This window comes from Haematobia irritans, chromosome 5 (genome assembly GCF_050003625.1).
Source record: "Haematobia irritans isolate KBUSLIRL chromosome 5, ASM5000362v1, whole genome shotgun sequence".
Classification (NCBI taxonomy): Eukaryota; Metazoa; Arthropoda; class Insecta; order Diptera; family Muscidae; genus Haematobia; species Haematobia irritans.
Window position 1 is genome coordinate 153,575,322 of NC_134401.1, and position 18,887 is coordinate 153,594,208.

Below are 18,887 nucleotides of genomic sequence, written 5' to 3' on the forward strand. Positions count from 1 at the left end.
AAATTTTGAAAACATTTTCTATAGAAATAAAATTTTGACAAAATTTTTTATAGAAATAAAATTTTGAAAAAATTTTCTAGAGAAATAAAATTTTGGAAAAATTTTCATAAAAATACAATTTTGACAAAATTTTCTATAGAAATAAAATTTTGACAAAATTTTCTATAGAAATAAAATTTTGACAAAATTTTCTATAGAAATAACATTTTGACAACATTTTCTATAGGAACAAAATTTTGACAAAATTTTGACAAAATTTAGAAATAAAATCTTGACAAAATTTTCTGTTAGGATTAACATAATTTTGTTTTGGTCTTATGTTACATCTATTTATCTATTTCAACTCATTCATACAAATTGATCTTTTTTACTCTTTATCTCAAGTAACGGTAATTCATTATTGTAATTTTGGTTTAATTGTAATTCACTGATTACTCTATACTTTGCATAGGATGATACGTTTAGTTCTAATAAAGAATTCAACCCGAATCAACGTGTCCGTCTTTTCATTGCGCTAACATTTTCTATAGAAATAAAATTTTGACAAAATTTCCTATAGAAATAAAATTTTAACAAAATTTTCTATAGAAATAAAATATTGAAACAATTTTCGATAGAAATAAAATTTGACAAAATTCTCGATAGAAATAAAATGTTGACAAAATTTTCTATTGAAATAAAATTTGACAAAATTTTCTTTAGAAATAAAATCTTGACAAAATTTTCTATAGAAATAAATTTTTGACAAAATTTTCTATCGAAATAAAATTTTACAAAATTTTCTATAGAAATAAAATTTTGATAAAATTTTTTATAGAAATAAAGTCTTGAAAAATTTTCTATAGAAATAAAATATTGAAAAAATTTTCGATGGAAATAAAATGTAGACAAAATTTTCGATAGAAATAATATTTGACAAAATTTTCGATAGAAATAAAATATTGAACAAATTTTCTATAGACAAATTTTTTTGACAAATGTTTCAATCGAAATAAAATTTTACAAAATTTTCTATAGAAATAAAATTTTGATAAAATTTTTTATAGAAATAAAGTTTTGAAAAAATTTTCTATAGAAATAAAATATTGAAAAAATTTTCGATAGAAATAAAATGTAGACAAAATTTTCGATAGAAAAAATATTTGACAAAATTTTCGATAGAAATAAAATATTGAACAAATTTTCTATAGACAAATTTTTTTGACAAATTTTTCTATCGAAAATAAAGATTTCGCAAAATTTTCTATAGAAATAGAATTTTCACAAAATTTTCTATTGGAAAAAAATTTTGACAAAATTTTCTATAGAAATAAAATTTTGAAAAAATTTTCGATAGAAATAACATTTTCACAAGATTTTCTATTGGAAAAAAATTTTGAAAAAATTTTCTATTGAAATAAAATTTTATAAAATTTTCTATAGAAATAAAATCTTGACAAAATTTTCTATAGAAGTAAAATTTTGACAAAATTTTCTATAAAAATAAAATTTTGAAAAAATTCTCTATAGAAATAAAATTTTGATACATCGGTTTATATGGTGTTAAGTGGGGGGATATATATAATTATGGGCTATATATAATTATGGACCGATACGGACCAATTTTTTCATGAATTTTTTCATGAGACCATATACTAACACCATGTACCAAATTTCAACTGGATCGGATGAATTTTGCTTCTCTAAGAGAAAAATCTGGTGGTTGGTTTATATGGGGGCTATACGTAAAAGTGGTCCGATATGGCCTAGGTACATTTTCTATAGAAATAAAATGCGCTAACATTTTCTATAGAAATAAAATTTTGACAAAATTTCCTATAGAAATAAAATTTTAACAAAATTTTCTATAGAAATAAAATATTGAAACAATTTTCGATAGAAATAAAATTTGACAAAATTCTCGATAGAAATAAAATGTTGACAAAATTTTCTATTGAAATAAAATTTGAAAAAAATTTTCTTTAGAAATAAAATCTTGACAAAATTTCTATAGAAATAAATTTTTGACAAAATTTTCTATCGAAATAAAATTTTGACAACATTTTCTATAGAAATAAAATTTTGATAAAACTTTTTATAGAAATAAAGTTTTGAAAACGTTTTCTATAGAAATAAAATATTGAAAAAATTTTCGATAGAAATAAAATGTAGACAAAATTTTCGATAGAAATAATATTTGACAAAATTTTCGATAGAAATAAAATGTTGAACAAATTTTCTATAGAAATAAAATTTTGACAAAATTTTCAATAGAAATAAAATTTTGACAAATTTTTCTATCGAAATAAAAGTTTAACAAAATTTTCTAGTTATAGAAATAAAATTTTCACAAAATTTTCTATCGAAATAGAAATTTCACAAAATTTTCTATCGAAATAAAATTTTCACAAAATTTTCTATCGAAATAAAAATTTCACAAAATTTTCTATCGAAATAAAATTTTCACAAAATTTTCTATCGAAATAAAAATTTCACAAAATTTTCTATCGAAATAAAATTTTCACAAAATTTTCTATCGAAATAAAAATTTCACAAAATTTTCTATAGAAATAAAATTTTGACAAAATTTTCTATTGGAAAAAAATTTTGACAAAATTTTCTATAGAAATAAAATTTTGAAAAAATTTTCGATAGAAATAACATTTTCACAAATTTTTCTATTGGAAAAAATTTTTGAAAAAAATTTCTATTGAAATAAAATTTTATAAAATTTTCTATAGAAATAAAATCTTGACAAAATTTTCTATAGAAGTAAAATTTTGACAAAATTTTCTATAAAAATAAAATTTTGAAAAAATTTTCGATAGAAATAAAATTTTGATACATCGGTTTATATGGTGTTAAGTGGGGGGATATATATAATTATGGGCTATATATAATTATGGACCGATACGGACCAATTTTTTCATGATTGTTGAGACCATATAGTAACACCATGTACCAAATATCAACTGGATCGGATGAAATTTGCTTCTCTAAGAGAAAAATCTGGTGGTTAGTTTATATGGGGGCTATACGTAAAAGTGGTCCGATATGGCCTATGTACAATACCACCCGACCTATATTAATAACAACTACTTATGGCAAGTTTCAAGTCGATAGCTTGTTTCGTTCGGAAGTTAGCGTGAAGACCGACGGACGGACATGCTGAGATCAACTCAGAATTTCACCACAACCCGGAATATATATACTTTAAGGGGTCTTAGAGCAATATTTCGATGTGTTAGAAACGGAATGGCAATTTTAATATATCCCCCATTCTACACTAATAGAAAAAGTTTCGTTATATTAACGAAATGTGTCTTTAAAACTCAGCCAATGAAACAAATTCGTTAATACAACGAATTTTTCGTTAATATATCAAATTTTCTGCCAATCAACGTAACGTTTCGTACTATTAACGAATATTTTCATTGTATTAGTGAAAATGTTTCGTTATGTCAATGAACATTTTTCGTTGGCTGACTTTTAATGAAATTTTCTTTGTGTGTATGGAGGGGGGGTGGGTATAAAAAAATATTATATCCAAAAAAAAGTGAAATATCTTTTGGGAATAGTCTAAGTGAGTCCGAAATATCGGACTGCCACTATACCTAAAATAACCTAATCTTGTGAATTTTGAATATTTAAATTCAAGACCAATTTAATACCCAAAAATATAAAAAAATGTATAAAAAATACACATTTCAATAAACATTGTTTTTTTTTAATATTCTTAAATTTTTTATAATAATTTCAAATAAATATTGTAAAAAAGGTGTTTCAAACTGAAACTTCTCTGCTGAATTTTGATAAATCATTTAAATTGGGGACAAATTTATCAAGATATTTATTTTCAAAAATTAACAAAAAAAAAAATATTTTGTTTCTTGTCCTCCGTCCTACGTTCACATTAAACAACCACACAAAAAGCAATGTATTGAAAACTGTGAAATCTTGGTGAGTATATAATATATTTAATTAGATATTTTGTAAGTATTCTAAAATTGAGAAATTAAATAAAAATAAAATACAAGTCTTTCAAATCTAAACTTTTTTGGTGAATTTTTGAGCGATAAATTATCTCAAATCTAAAAAATTTAAAAAAAAAATAAAAAAAAAAAAACTTTTCTCAATTTCTTGAATTTGAGATCGCCCAAAAATCTGAAAAAAAAATAATTAAAAATCTTTGTTTTATTAAATTAATTAAATAGTTTTATATATAAAACAACTAAACCAAATTCACAAATTCTTTCAACCTAAAACTTCTTTGATGAATTTTGGGCTATCATTTATTAAGGTTGAGACCAAACTATTAGGCCTTGTAGTTGTCAAAATATTTATTAAAAAAAAATATATATTTTTTTTAGTATTTCTTGCTCTCTGTTCTATGGCCGAATTAAAAAAATAACTTAACACTGTTGAATGTTGCTGATTATTAGACGTATTTAAATAAACAATTTTTAAATATTAAAAAAAATGAATAAAAATAAAATCTAATTTTTAACAACAATTTAAACCACATACAAAATTTTTTTTTTTATATTTCCTGTCCCCCTGTCTTTCGTCCGAATTAAAAACAAAAAAACAAAAAAAAACAATGAACTGAACAGTGAAATGTTCACGATTATAATATACATTTAAATAAATAATTTTATACCTTAAAATAGATAATTTTAAATATTTTTATACCTTAAAAATTTAATTAAAAAAAATTAAAAAAAAAAAAAAAACAATGAACTGAACAGTGAAATGTTCACGATTATAATATACATTTAAATAAAAAATTTTATACCTTAAAATAAATAATTTCAAATATTTGTATACCTTAAACATTTAATAAAAAAAAAAATTTACAACAATTTAAAGCAAATGCTGTAAGAAGATATCTTTCAAACTGAAACTTCTTTGGTGAATTTTGAGCGATCATTTAAATTCAAGACCAATTTATCAGGTCTTTTTGTCTTGCCGTTGCCATTAACGGTTTGCGACGATTGCTGAGACGATGTTGCTGGTGTTGGAGGTACCATTGTGGATATCGTCGTAGAGGTTGTCGAACCACCAGTAACCGATGTGGTTGATTTTGTTTTGGTATCTAATAAGGCATTATTGGAATTTCCTTGAGTTGTCGTCGAAGCACCAACACCAACACCAGCTACACCAGTAATGCTGGTAACACTGGCCACTGGTAATTTGGAGCTTGAAGTTTGGATATTAAGCAAGGATTTTGATATGCTGGTTGGCAGTTCGTCAATTCCTAAGTGTTTGGGTACTTTAGTTTCACTTTTACTTTGTGAGACACTCGAAGAGTCATCACCATGCCGATGATGGCATTTTCTTTGAACACCATTGTCTTCATCGATATCAGCCTCGGCTGCCTGATCACTTTCCTCATCCTCATCGTCATCATCCTCATTGCTATCATCATCATCATCGTCTTCATCATCCGAACTTGAATCGGTGGTGGTATAAAAAATTATATCATCGGTGGAATATTGTTTTTGCATGGAACTTCCTTCGATTGTTGTCTCCAAGGGGGGCCGTTGTTGATGCAGCAACGGCAACCCGGGACCCGAGTGTATGATTGCTGATGATGATGCTGATGCTGTTGTGGATGACATTGTGGCACTCTTTGGAATTCTTTGGGAATTCTCTATATCGCTAAGAAGTTTACTACATTTGGAACTTAATCTACTTAGTTTTCTATGATGCTTCGATGTGGAACAGGAGATGACCTTACCACCCCCCACCCCTACTCTTCGCCCAGCCTCTAGGCTTTTAAATTTATTTTTACAATTATCACAAATTAGTTGTTGCTGTTGTCTTTGGCCTATTAAACTGCCAGATTGATTGTTTAAAGTTCCATCGCCATTCCCGTCACCACCACCACCACCACATGGCAAACTCGAACTACTATGGGTTTTTGTTTGCCTCTCTTTGTGGCGATAATGGCGTGAGCTATGTTTTCGACTACGACCATGACCCGCCGGAGGTGGTGGTGTATTTGTGGCTGCCGTCCTTTTGGTTATTCTTTTTGTGGCCACCTGATCCAAATCATCGGACTGGGAACACATGCATTCCAATTTAATATCCTTAAAGGTTAAACCACCACTCTCGGGTGGAGGTGATCCCAAGAGTTGACATTTGGTCAAGGGGACTGATGGTGCAGCATGGCCATCGTCGTCGTTGGTCTTGCATCTCTTGTAGCATGCATCACAAATGATATGTTGATGTTTGAGCTCCTCTTCGGCCACACAATTTCCGGTTAACTCGGTATTGCATGCCTTCTCATCCTGTATCCTGGTGGCCCTTGTCACCCTGGTGGCTGGTGATACAGGGGTGGCCATGGTCACCGTAGTGGTGGTTAGTGCTGGTAGAGCTGTTGCCACAGACACGGATGACACTGGTGTTACATTATTGTTTGACGGCGCCACCAATGATTTCTGTTGCATTTGAGTGTATTTTTGCATCTCTGAGTTGAGTGAGAGCAATGGCAGGGCTTCCGGTTTATTGGGTCGTACACTTAATTGATTTCCTCCACTGTTGTTGGCCAATGCCTGGGAGGCAGCTGCTGCCACCATTACCATGCTGCCAGGTGTCTTTAGGCCATCCAAGAGACTGGATATTGTCATGACTGCCACGCCTTTGGGTGGAGCCATTTCCTGGATACGTTGCAATTGTACACTGAGTTGACGTATTTCCTCCAATGCTTCCTGGTCGGATAATTTGTTTTCTGCAAGAACAAAGAGCAGACAAAAGCTAAATTTAGTAGTAAGTTTAATATGAAAGGTAAGAATTTGTTTTGTATAGCTTGCATTTACATTTTAATGATTTATTGTTTTTATTGCCAACCATGAGAGTGACAAATGTCCTGTGGCTTATGTGATTCACACAAAAGTAAAAAAAACAAACTCAATTTCCGGTTTGTAAGTTTTTGAATTAATATCAGCAAAATGTAAACTAACGGAGATTACACTTCGTTTCTTTGGAAAAATGTGGAGACCGGAGATGGTCTATCGTAAACTGCAAGGTCCTTGCCTACAAAAATTCTGATTCAATCACGAAATTAATTGATCCAATTAATTTTTATACCCTCCACCATAGGATGGCGGGTATATAAACTTTGTCATTCCGTTTGTAACACATCGAAATATTGCTCTAAGACCCCATAAAGTAAATATATTTTGGGTCGTGGTGAAATTCTGAGTCGATCTAAGCATGTCCGTCCGTACGTCTGTTGAAATCACGTTAACTTTCAATCGAAACAATCTATCGACTTCAAACTTGTCATAAGAAGTTGTTAATGATGTAGGTCAGATGGTATTGCAAATGGGCCATATGGGGCTACTTTTACGTATAGCCCCATATAAACCGACCTCCAGTTATGGCTTGGGGAGCCTCTTGAAGGAGCAAAATTCATCCTATCCGGTTGAAATTTGGTACGCAATGGTAGTATACAGTCTCTAAGAACCATGCGATAATTGGTCCAAATTGGTCCATAAGTATATATAGCTCCCATATAAACCGATCCCCAGATTTGGCTTGCGGAGCTTCTTGAAGGAGCTAATTTCATCCGATCCGGTTGAAATTTGGTATGTGGTGTCCCTATATAGTCTCTAATAACCATGCAAAAATTGGTCCATATCGCTCGATAATTATATATAGCCCCCATATAAACCGATCCCCAGATTTGACCTCCGGAGCCACTTGGAGGAGCAAATTTCATCCGATCCGGTTGAAATTTGGTACGTGGTGTTCGTATATGGCCTCAAACAACCTTGCTTAAATTGGTCCACATCGGTTCATAATTATATATAGCCCCCATATAAACCGATCCCCAGGTTTGACCTCCGGAGCTTCTTGGAGAAGCAAAATTCATCCGATCCCGTTGAAATTCGGTACGTGGTGTTCGTATATGGCCTCAAACAATCATGCTTAAATTGGTCCATATCGGTCCATAATTATGTGTAGCCCACATATAAACCGCCTATAATTATATATAGCCCCCATATAAACCGATCCCCAGATTTGACCTCCGGAGCCACTTGGAGGAGCAAATTTCATCCGATCCGTTTGAACTTTGGTACGTGTTGTTGGTATATGGTCTTTAAAAATCATGCAAAAATTGGTCCAAATCGGTCCATAAGTATATATAGCTCCCATATAAACCGATCCCCAGATTTGGCTTGCGGAGCTTCTTGGAGAAGCTAAATTCATCCGATCCTGTTGAAATTTGGTACGTGGTGTTGGTATATGGTCTCTAATAACCATGCAAAAATTGGTCCGTATCGGTCGATAATTATATATAGCCCCCATATAAACCGATCCCCAGATTTGACCTCCAGAGTCTCTTTGAGGAGCAAATTCCATCCGACGCAGTTGAAATTTGGTGCGTGTTTTCAGTATATAGTCTCTAATAACCATGCAAAAATTGGTCCACATCGGTTCATAATTATATATAGCCCCCATATAAACCGATCCCCAGATTTGACCTCCGGAGCTTCTTGGAGAAGCAAAATTCATCCGATCCCGATGAAATTCGGTACGTGGTGTTCGTATATGGCCTCAAACAACCATGCTAAAATTGGTCCATATCGGTCCATAATTATGTGTAGCCCCCATATAAACCGCCTATAATTATATATAGCCCCCATATAAACCGATCCCCAGATTTGACCTCCGGAGCCACTTGGAGGAGCAAATTTCATCCGATTCGGTTGAAATTTGGTACGTGCTGTTGGTATATGGTCTTTAACAAGCATGTAAAAATTGGTCCATAATTATATATAGCTCCCATATAAACCGATCCCTAGATTTGGCTTGCGGAGCTTCTTGAAGGAGCAAATTTCATCCGATCCGGTTGAAATTTGGTATGTGGTGTTAGTATATAGTCTCTAATAACCATGCAAAAATTGGTCCATATCGGTCCATAATTATGTGTAGCCCCCATATAAACCGCCTATAATTATATATAGCCCCCATATAAACCGATCCCCAGATTTGACCTCCGGAGCCACTTGGAGGAGCAAATTTCATCCGATCCGTTTGAATTTTGGTACGTGTTGTTGGTATATGGTTTTTAACAAGCATGCAAAAATTGGTCCATATCGGTCCATAATTATATATAGCTCCCATATAAGCCGATCCCCAGTTTTGGCTTGCGGAGCTTCTTGAAGGAGCAAATTTCATCCGATCCGGTTTAAATTTGGTATGTGGTGTTAGTATATAGTCTCTAATAACCATGCAAAAATTGGTCCATATGTAAACCGATCCGCATATTTGACCTCCATATAAACCGATCCGCATATTTGACCTCCGGAGCTTCTTGAAGGAGCTAATTTCATCCGATTCGGTTGAAATTTGGTATGTGGTGTCCCTATATATAGTCTCCAATAACCGTGAAAAAATTGGTCTATATCGGTCGATAATTATATATAGCGCCCATATAAACCGATCCCCAGATTTGACCTTCGGAGCTTCTTGGAGAAGCAAAATTCATCCGATCCCGTTGAAATTCGGTACGTGGTATTCGTATATGGTCTCTGACAACCATGCAAAAATTGGTCCATATCGGTTCATAATTATATAAAGCCCCAATATAAATCGATCTCCAAATTTGAACTCCGGAACCTCTTGGAGTAGCAAACTTCATCCGATCCGGTTGAAATTTGGTACAATGTGCTACTATATGGCCGCTAACAACCATGCCAAACTAAGTTCATATCGGTCTAGAGTTATATATAGTCCTCAGATGAACCAATCCCCAATCACACAAAAATTGATCCATATCAAGTTCATAATTGTATATAGCCCCCATATAAGCGACCCCAATATTTCAATTCTTGCTCTCTACGGACCGTGCAAAAGTTCATATCGACTCGTAATTATTTGTAGACTTACCTATACATACCTTTTTGGACTAACTTACAATTTAGAAGACGATGTTATGAAGTTTTAAGATACCGTGCCATCGGTAAGTGTTACTACAACCCAAGTAATTCGATTGTGGATGGGAGCCACCGTGGTGTAATGGTTAGCATGCCCGTAGTGCATACACAAGGTCGTGGGTTCGATTCCTGCTTCAACCGAGCACCAAAAAATTCTTCAGCGGTGGATTATTCCACCTCAGTAATGCTGGTGACATTTCTGAGTATTTCAAAGCTTCTCTAAGTGGTTTCACTGCAATGTGGAACGCCGTTCGGACTCGGCTATAACAACGAGGTCCCTTATCATTGAGCTTAACATAGAACCGTGTAGCACACAGTGATAAGAGAGAAGTTCACCACTGTGGTATCACAACGGACTGAATAGTCTAAGTGAGTCTGAAATCTCAGGCTGCCACTGTACCTAACCTTACTCAGAGGCTTCTCAATCAGCTTCAGGCCAGCCGGTCAACAGGAAATAATAGCTGTTCCGACTTATTTAATATTTAATAAGTGGACCACCCATAGAGACCGAACAGACCAGAAAACAGCCGTTATATCTAATCAAAGCTAACCATGAGCATGTGGTGTGGTAAACTATATTGAAATATTTCCTAGAATTTTTTTGAATCTGTTTTTTAGACGGTATAATTGGTACCCAATTTCTTTACTCATCGTTCATATACATTTTTCTTCTGCATCCATTTATTGTACACGCCATGATTTAAGAGGGGGAAAAATCATTTTAATAAATTATATAATTTAAGAGATATATTAGCATACTTTTCATAATGGCTAAAAGCAAAAGTCAGCATGGTGTAACAAAATGCTTAGGTATTATGTTGATGGTCCAAATCCCATTTTCAAATATTGAAGCCAAAAATTTAATTTTATTTCAACCACAAAAATATATGAATGTATATGCTCGAGAATTCTTAAATGAATGAAAAAGAAAGTGCTAGAGGTTTCAATTCATGAATATTCAAATGGAATTTTTACTTCTTCTTTTTTGCTTCTACGAAAATATTTTTAGGGGGCGGGAGCCCCTCTTACAAAGAGTGAATATTAATGCTTATAAATGTTTCCGTTTATTTTCCTTTCTTTTTTTTTATTCACCAGAAATATGCTTTGTCTAAATGTTTCAGTTTATTGTAATGATTATTGCCAGCAAGCGAATAAATGAAAGTCTATGTCTATGCGGCCGTTATTCGTCTGGCCGCCTGCTCGCATGTCCGGTATTTTGTCGGTTCTATTGTTGGTCTGTTAGGAATTCAATTGTTTCAATGTCTAGCTTTGATTTATATACTTCTGCTATTGCGTGAATATTAGTGCAGCTATTGTATATTAGGGTAGGGTCTGAAGATTAGGCACGAGAAAGCCATGGGCGTGTCACAAATTAAGAAAATACAAGTAAGAAAAGTGTGAAGTAGGGCTGGGCCGTCTATATTATATGCTGAACCACTTTGTAGTTCTAAATATTCGATACATGTATATGGGAGCTAAATCTCAACCAATTCCAATCAACTTAAAAAACACTTTACAACACTATTAATTGTACTCCCTGTACAAACTTTAAAGCAAGTCATAGAAATACTCTTGCTTTTGGGACCATATAAGTGAATATTGGGCGAAAGGTATAGATAAGAGCTATATCGAAGTCTGAACCGATTTCTGACCCAAAGTCGTTTTCTGACCCAAAGTAGATACTTATGCTAAACGTCTATTTGGCTAAAACTACGATCTAGAATTGGATTACAAAAATTCGTTTACTGACAGGCATAAGGGCGGACCGACGGACATGGGTAGATCGATCCAGGAGTCGGCCCTGAGCATTATTTCCAAAGACTCTGTGCGTCTATCTCGTCTCCTTCTGGGTGTAGGACATAGTTATCCAAACATCAAAACTTTCTACAAGATTTAGGGTTGCCACAAGCCAAAGTTCAAGAGATTTGTCAGGATTACTTGATAATTCGGTATTTTCATAACAAGCAGGCAAACGCCTATAGCTTGCAAGTGTGACATTCTATCCTGGAGGAATGGGACCCGAGAATAGAAACCAAAAGAAAATAGCTGCTGCACCCAGAAAGGAATATGATCAGCTCAAATATGTTTTAAGAGCAAAATTTTATTTTTGGATAGCGTACATGCAACATGTTTGAAAAAATTTTGTATGGAAATAAAATTTTCTATAGAAATAAAACTTTGACAAAATTTTCTATAGAAATAAAATTTTGACAAAATTTCTATTAAAATAAAATTTTGATAAGATTTTAAATAAAAATAAAATTTTCTTTAGAAATAAAATTTAGACTAAATTTTCTATAGAAATAAAATTTTGACTAAATTTTCTATAGAAATAAAATTTTGACTAAATTTTCTATAGAAATAAAATGTTGACAAAAATTGCTATCAAATTTTCCATATAAATAAAATTTTGACAACATTTTCTATACAAATAAAATTTTGACAAAATTATCTATAGAAATGAAATGTTGACAAAATTTTCCATAGAAATAAAATGTTGACAAAATTTTCTATAGAAATAAAATTTTGAAAATCTTTTCTACAGAAAAAAAATGTCGACAAAATTTTCCATAGAAATAAAATTTTGACAAAATTTTCTACAAGAATAAAACGTTTTTGATAAAAATGTCTATGTTATTCCAACATTGTGATAAAATTTCCAATAAAACTAAACTTTTCTTTAGAAATAAAATTTTGACAACATTATCTATAGAAATAAAATTTTGACAAAATTTTCTATCGAAATAAAATTTTGACAAAATTTTCTATAGAAATAAAATTTTGACAATATTTTCTATACAAATAAAATTTTCACAAAATTTTCTATACAAATAAAATTTTCACAAAATTTTCTATAGAAATAAATTGTTGACAAAATTTTCTAAAGAAATAACATTTTGACAAAATTTTTTATAGAAATAAAATTTTCACAAAATTTTATATAGAAATAAAACGTTTTTGATAAAATTTCCAATAAAAATAAAATTTTCTTTAGAAATAAAATTTTGACAAAATTTTCTATAGAAGTAAAATTTTGACAACATTTTCCATAGAAATAAAATTTTGACAACATTTTCTATACAAATAAAATTTTGACAAAATTTTCCATAGAAATAAAGTGTTGACAAAATTTTGTATAGAAATAAAACGTTTTTGATAAAAATTTCTATTGGAATAACATTTTGATAAAATTTTCAATAAAAATAAAATTTTGACAAAATTTTCTAAAGAAATAAAATTTTGACAAAATTAGCTATAGAAATAAAATTTTAACAAAATTTTCTATTGAAGTAAAATTTTGACAAAATTTTCTATAGAAATAAAATTTTGACAAAATTTCTATGAAATAAAATTTTGGCAAAATTTTCGAAACAGACAAAATTTTCCTAATAAATAAAATTTTTACTAAATTTTCTACAGTAATAAAACTTTGACAAAATGTCCCAAAGAAAAATAACTTTGATAAAATTTTCTATAGAAATATAATTTTGACAAGATTTTCCATAGAAATAAACTTTTGACAAAATTTTCTATAGAAATAAAATTTTGACAAAATTTTCTACAGAAATAAAATTTTGACAAAATTTTCTACAGAAATAAAACGTTTTTGATAAAATTTCAAATAAAAACAAAATTTTCTTTAGATATAAAATTTTGACAAAATTTTCTATAAAAATAAAATTTTGACAAAATGTCCTAAAGAAATATAACTTTGATAAAATTTTCTATAGAAATATAATTTTGACAAAATTTTCCAAAGAAATAAACTTATGACAAAATTTTCTATAGAAATAAAATTTTGACAAATTTTTCTACAGAAATAAAACGTCTATGATAAAATTTCAAATAAAAACGAAATTTTCTTTAGAAATAAAGTTTTGATAAAATTTTCTACAGAAATAAAACTTTGACAAAATTTTTTATAGAAATAAAATTTTGACAAATTTCTATGAAATAAAATTTTGACAAAATTTTCGAAACAGACAAAATTTTCCTAAGAAATACAATTTTGACAAAATTTCCTACAGAAATATAACTTTGATAAAATTTCCTATAGAAATATAATTTTGACAAAATTTTCCATAGAAATAAACTTTTGACAAAATTTTCTTTAGAAATAAAATTTTGACAAAATTTTCTATAGAAATAAAATTTTTACAAAATTTTCTATGGTAATAAAATTTTAAAAAATTTTCTGTAGGAATAAAATTTTGAAATTTTCTATACAAGTAAAATTTTGACAAAAAAATTCTATGGGAATAAAATGTTGACAAAATTTTCTATAGAAATTACATTTTAACAAAATTTTCAATAGAAATAAAATTTTCCGAAAATTTTCTATAGAAATAAAATTTTGACAAAATTTTCAGAGAAATAAAGTATTGACAAAATTTTTTATAGAAATAAAATTTTGCCAAAATTTTCTATAGAAATATATTTTTATGCCCTCCACCATAGGATGGGGATGTTGAAATCACGCTAACTTCCGAACCAAACAAGCTATCGACTTGAAGCTTGGCACAAGTAGTTGTTATTAATGTAGGTCGGATGGTATTGCAAATGGGCCATATCGGTCCACTTTTACGTATAGCCCCCATATAAACGGACCCCCAAATTTGGCTTGCAGAGCCTATAAGAGAAACATATTTCATCCGATCTGGCTAAAATTTGGTACATGGTGTTAGTATATGGTCTCTAACACTCATGTAGAAATTGGTCCATATCGGTAAATAATTATATATAGCACCCATATAAACCGATCCTCCGATTTGGCTTGTTGAGCCTCAAAGAGAAGCAAATTTCATCCGATCCGCCCGAAATTTGGCACATGGTATAAGTATATAGTCCCTAACAATCATTCAAAAATTTGTCCATATCAGTCCATAATTATATATAGCCCCCATATAAACCGATCCCCAGATTTGAACTCCGGACCATCTTCGAGGAGCAAAATTCATCCGATCCGGTTCAAATTTGCAACGTGGTGTTAGTAATGGCCGCTAATAACCATGCCAGAATTGGTCCATATCGGTCTATAGTTATATATAGCCGATCCCCAATCACACAAAAATTGGTCCATATCGGTTCATAATCATGGTTGCCACTCGAGCCAAAAATAATCTAGCAACATTTTATTTCTATAGAAAATTTTGTCAAAATTTTATTCCTATAGAAAATTTTGTCAAATTTTATTTCTATAGAAAATTTTTGCAAAATTTTATTTCTATAGAAAATGTTGTCAAAATTTTAATTCTATAGATAATGTTGTCAAAATTTTAAATCTTTTGAAAATTTTTTCAAAATTTTATTTCTATAGAAAATTTTGTCAAAATGTTATTTCTATAAAATATTTTGTTAAAATCGTATTTCTATAGAAAATTTTGTCCAAATTTTACTTCTATAGAAAATGTTGTCAAAATTTTATTTCTATAGAAAATTTTGAAAAACTTAATTATATACGTATTTAATCGGACTTTTTAAGTATATACCACATATGGACTACGTGGTATATATTACGGTATTAGGAAGTTTTAAGATACCTTGCCATCGGCAAGTGTTACCGCAACCCAAGTAATTCGATTGTGGATGGCAGTGTTTAGAACAAGTTTCTATGCAGTCCATGGTGGAGGATACATAAGCTTCGGCCTGGCAGAACTTAAGGCCGTATATTCTTCTTTTTTTTGTGTTATTGTTGGTTTCTCTTCAATCATTATTGTTGTTTTTGATTTCAGCTTAAAACCATGCATTTACTGAACTACAAGTGCAGCTTAACCAACAGAGGAAAAGTATGCTTGTCAAATTTATTTGGGCAAAGCCCTATAGACTGCAAGATGGTTGGATGTACAGCTGTTGCGTTTAAGCAGTAGCCGACTATCATACCTTTTTTCGGAAGGTTCAAGTGTAGTTCACTTTGGGTTGAGTAAATTACCCGAATTTATTCTGATAATTGGTTGATAGTTTTGCTGCAAGTAGAGGATGCTGATGAGGAATGTGGTAATTCCGAAACAGCTGTACATCCAACCATCTTGCAGTCTAGAGGGCTTTTCCCAAAAAAAATTGACAAGCATACTTTCCCTCTGTTGGTTAAGCTGCACTTGTAGTGGTTAAGCTGAAATCAAAAACAACAATAATGATTGAAGAGAAACCAACAATAACAAACAAAACGAATGTATAAAATTTTGACAAATTTTTCTACAGAAATAAAACGTTTTTGATAAAAATTTCTATTGGAATAAATTTTTTACCAAATTTTCTATAGAAATAAAATTTTGTCAAAATTTTCTATAGAAATAAAATTTGGACAAAATTTTCTGTAGGAATAAAATTTGGACAAAATTTTCTATAGAAATAAAATTTTGACAAAATTTTCTATAGAAATAAAATTTTTATAAAATTTTCTATAGAAATAAAATTTTGACAAAATTTTCTATAGAAATAATATTTTGTCAAAATTTTCTATAGAAATAAAATCCTGACAAAAATTTCTATACAAATAACATTTTTACAAAATTATAGAAATAAAATTTTGAAAAAATTTTCTATATTTATATATTTTGATAAAAAATTCTGTGGGAATAAAATGTTGACTAAATTTTCTATAAAAATAACATTTTGAAAGACCTTTCTATAGAAATTTTGACAAAATTTCTATAGAAATAAAACTTTGACAACATTTTTTATAGAAATAAAATATTGACAAAATTTTATATAGAAATAAAATTGTAAATAAATTATCTACAGAAATAAAATTTTGACAAAATTTACCATAGAGATAAAATTTTTACAAAATTTTCCATAGAAATAAAATTTTGACAAAATTTTCTAAATAAATAAAATTTTGATAAAATTTTCTATAGAAATAAAATTTTGGCAAAGTTTGCAATAGAAATAAAATTTTGACAAAATTTTCTATAGAAATAAAATTTGGACAAAATTTTCTATAGAAATAAAATTTTCTGTAGAAATGAAATTTTGATAAAATTTTCTATAGAAATAAAATTTTAACAAAATTTTCTATAGAAATAAAATTTTTACAAAATTTTCTATAGAAATAAAATTTGGACAAAATTTTCTATAGAAATAAAATTTTGATAAAATTTTCTATAGAAATAAAATTTTGACAAAATTTTCTATAGAAATAAAATTTGGACAAAATTTTCTATAGAAATAAAATTTGGACAAAATTTTCTATAGAAATAAAATTTGGACAAAATTTTCTATAGAAATAAAATTTGGACAAAATTTTCTATAGAAATTAAATTTGGACAAAATTTTCTATAGAAATAAAATTTGGACAAAATTTTCTTTAGAAATAAAATTTGGACAAAATTTTCTATAGAAATAAAATTTTGACAAAATTTTCTATAGAAATAAAATTTTGACAAAATTTTCTATAGAAATAAAATTTGGGCAAAATTTTCTATAGAAAAAAAAATTGACATAATTTTCTATAAAAATAAAATTTTTACAAAATATCTATATAAATAAAATTTTGACACAATTTTCTATAGAAATAAAATTTTGACACAATTTTCTATAGAAACAAAATTTTGACAAAATTTTCTATAGAAATAATATTTTAAAAGAAATTTTTTGATGCAATATATCACAATACATATGTGAGCTTGCAAACAATAAACTGAACTATCCCTGAAAAAAATCTATCAGCTGTTGGAGAAGAAGTTTAGAAATTATAGCAATCTGCTATATGGTATAATTTCCGTTTCACCAAATGGAGACCAATGTGATGACTTTTACATTTTTATTCTTCCTCTCCACCCTATTACTCACTATGTCTGTATGCCGTTTTGTATAAATTTGATGGCATGGCATGTGGCATTTGATGTCCGTCACTGTATATGTTTTATTACTATCGTTTAATTGAATATTCAACACAGTCAGTCAGTCGTATGCCATGGTTTTTATTGCATTAAACCATAACGAATTCGATACCCCGCAGATCATAACAAGAATGTTAACATGAAATGAGCATAGTTCAACAAAAGAATGTTGCTAAAGTGTTGATTGGTTGTATGAAACATTAAATATTTGTAAGAACAAATTATGAATTTTATTATTACATTTTTTTTGCCTAAGGTATTGCTAAAAGTTTCTAAAGAAATATTTCATTGACTTTTTATAAGAAATTTCAAAAGTTTAAGGAAGTTGAAATATTATTTCTAAAATTTAAAAACAAAAAAAAAATGAATGAAAATTTTTCGAAAAAAAATTGATAATGGTTCCTAAGTTTATATTAAAGAGTAGATGAGGCTTACCTACGGGATCAATTGTATTACATTTTTTCTAAGAGACGTTTTTTTAATGTATCTTTTGTAAATGCAGACCTTGGAAATGTAATTTCACTGAGAAAGTGTATGAAAGTATGAACACCAGTTCTTATTATCTTAGCATTATTTTCGGTATGTTTCATAATTTTCTTTATTATATTTACCCCTATTGTCCTCATAAATGCCATAAGATGCTTTGTTTTTTGTTTATGATGGTACTTTGCTGTATATCCTGATTATCTTGTGATTTAATTGCCAGAAGAAAATGTACACTGAAACAAAAAGCATGCCCGGTTCCAAAGATTTTGTCTTCACTTTAACAATTTGGGTATTGATCAGAGATGGTCTGTATCAAACATTTTAAGGTTTGCGACTGTCGCAAAGTTGTAAACGTCGTAAACGTCACATACACGTCGTAAATGTAGAAAAAGTAGCAAACGTCGCAAACTCCAAATACTTCAGACCCTTCAGATAGGCAGCGAATGATATCCAAGATGATGATATATGAGAAGAAGTTTCAGTTCTCAGGAATGTTCATAAAATTATTAACGAGTTTAAAAAGACTTGAGAATAGTTAAACTTTCACAAATTACTGCAGAAACTGGAAGGAAGGAAAACTACTTAAGTCTTATATAAGTGAATTGCTGTTTAGAGAAAATTTTATAAAATCACT

At 29.5% G+C, this 18,887-nt stretch overlaps 1 protein-coding gene across 1 annotated transcript in view; it reads right to left on the bottom strand.

The window, feature by feature from the left end:
- Positions 1 to 4,871: 4,871 nt before the first annotated feature.
- Positions 4,872 to 18,887, bottom strand: part of LOC142240137 (uncharacterized) — a 328,529-nt gene continuing 314,513 nt past the window's right edge. Inside the window, 1 exon segment of the mRNA XM_075311847.1 lies at positions 4,872 to 6,712. Coding sequence (XP_075167962.1) covers positions 4,872 to 6,712 — 1,841 coding nt within the window.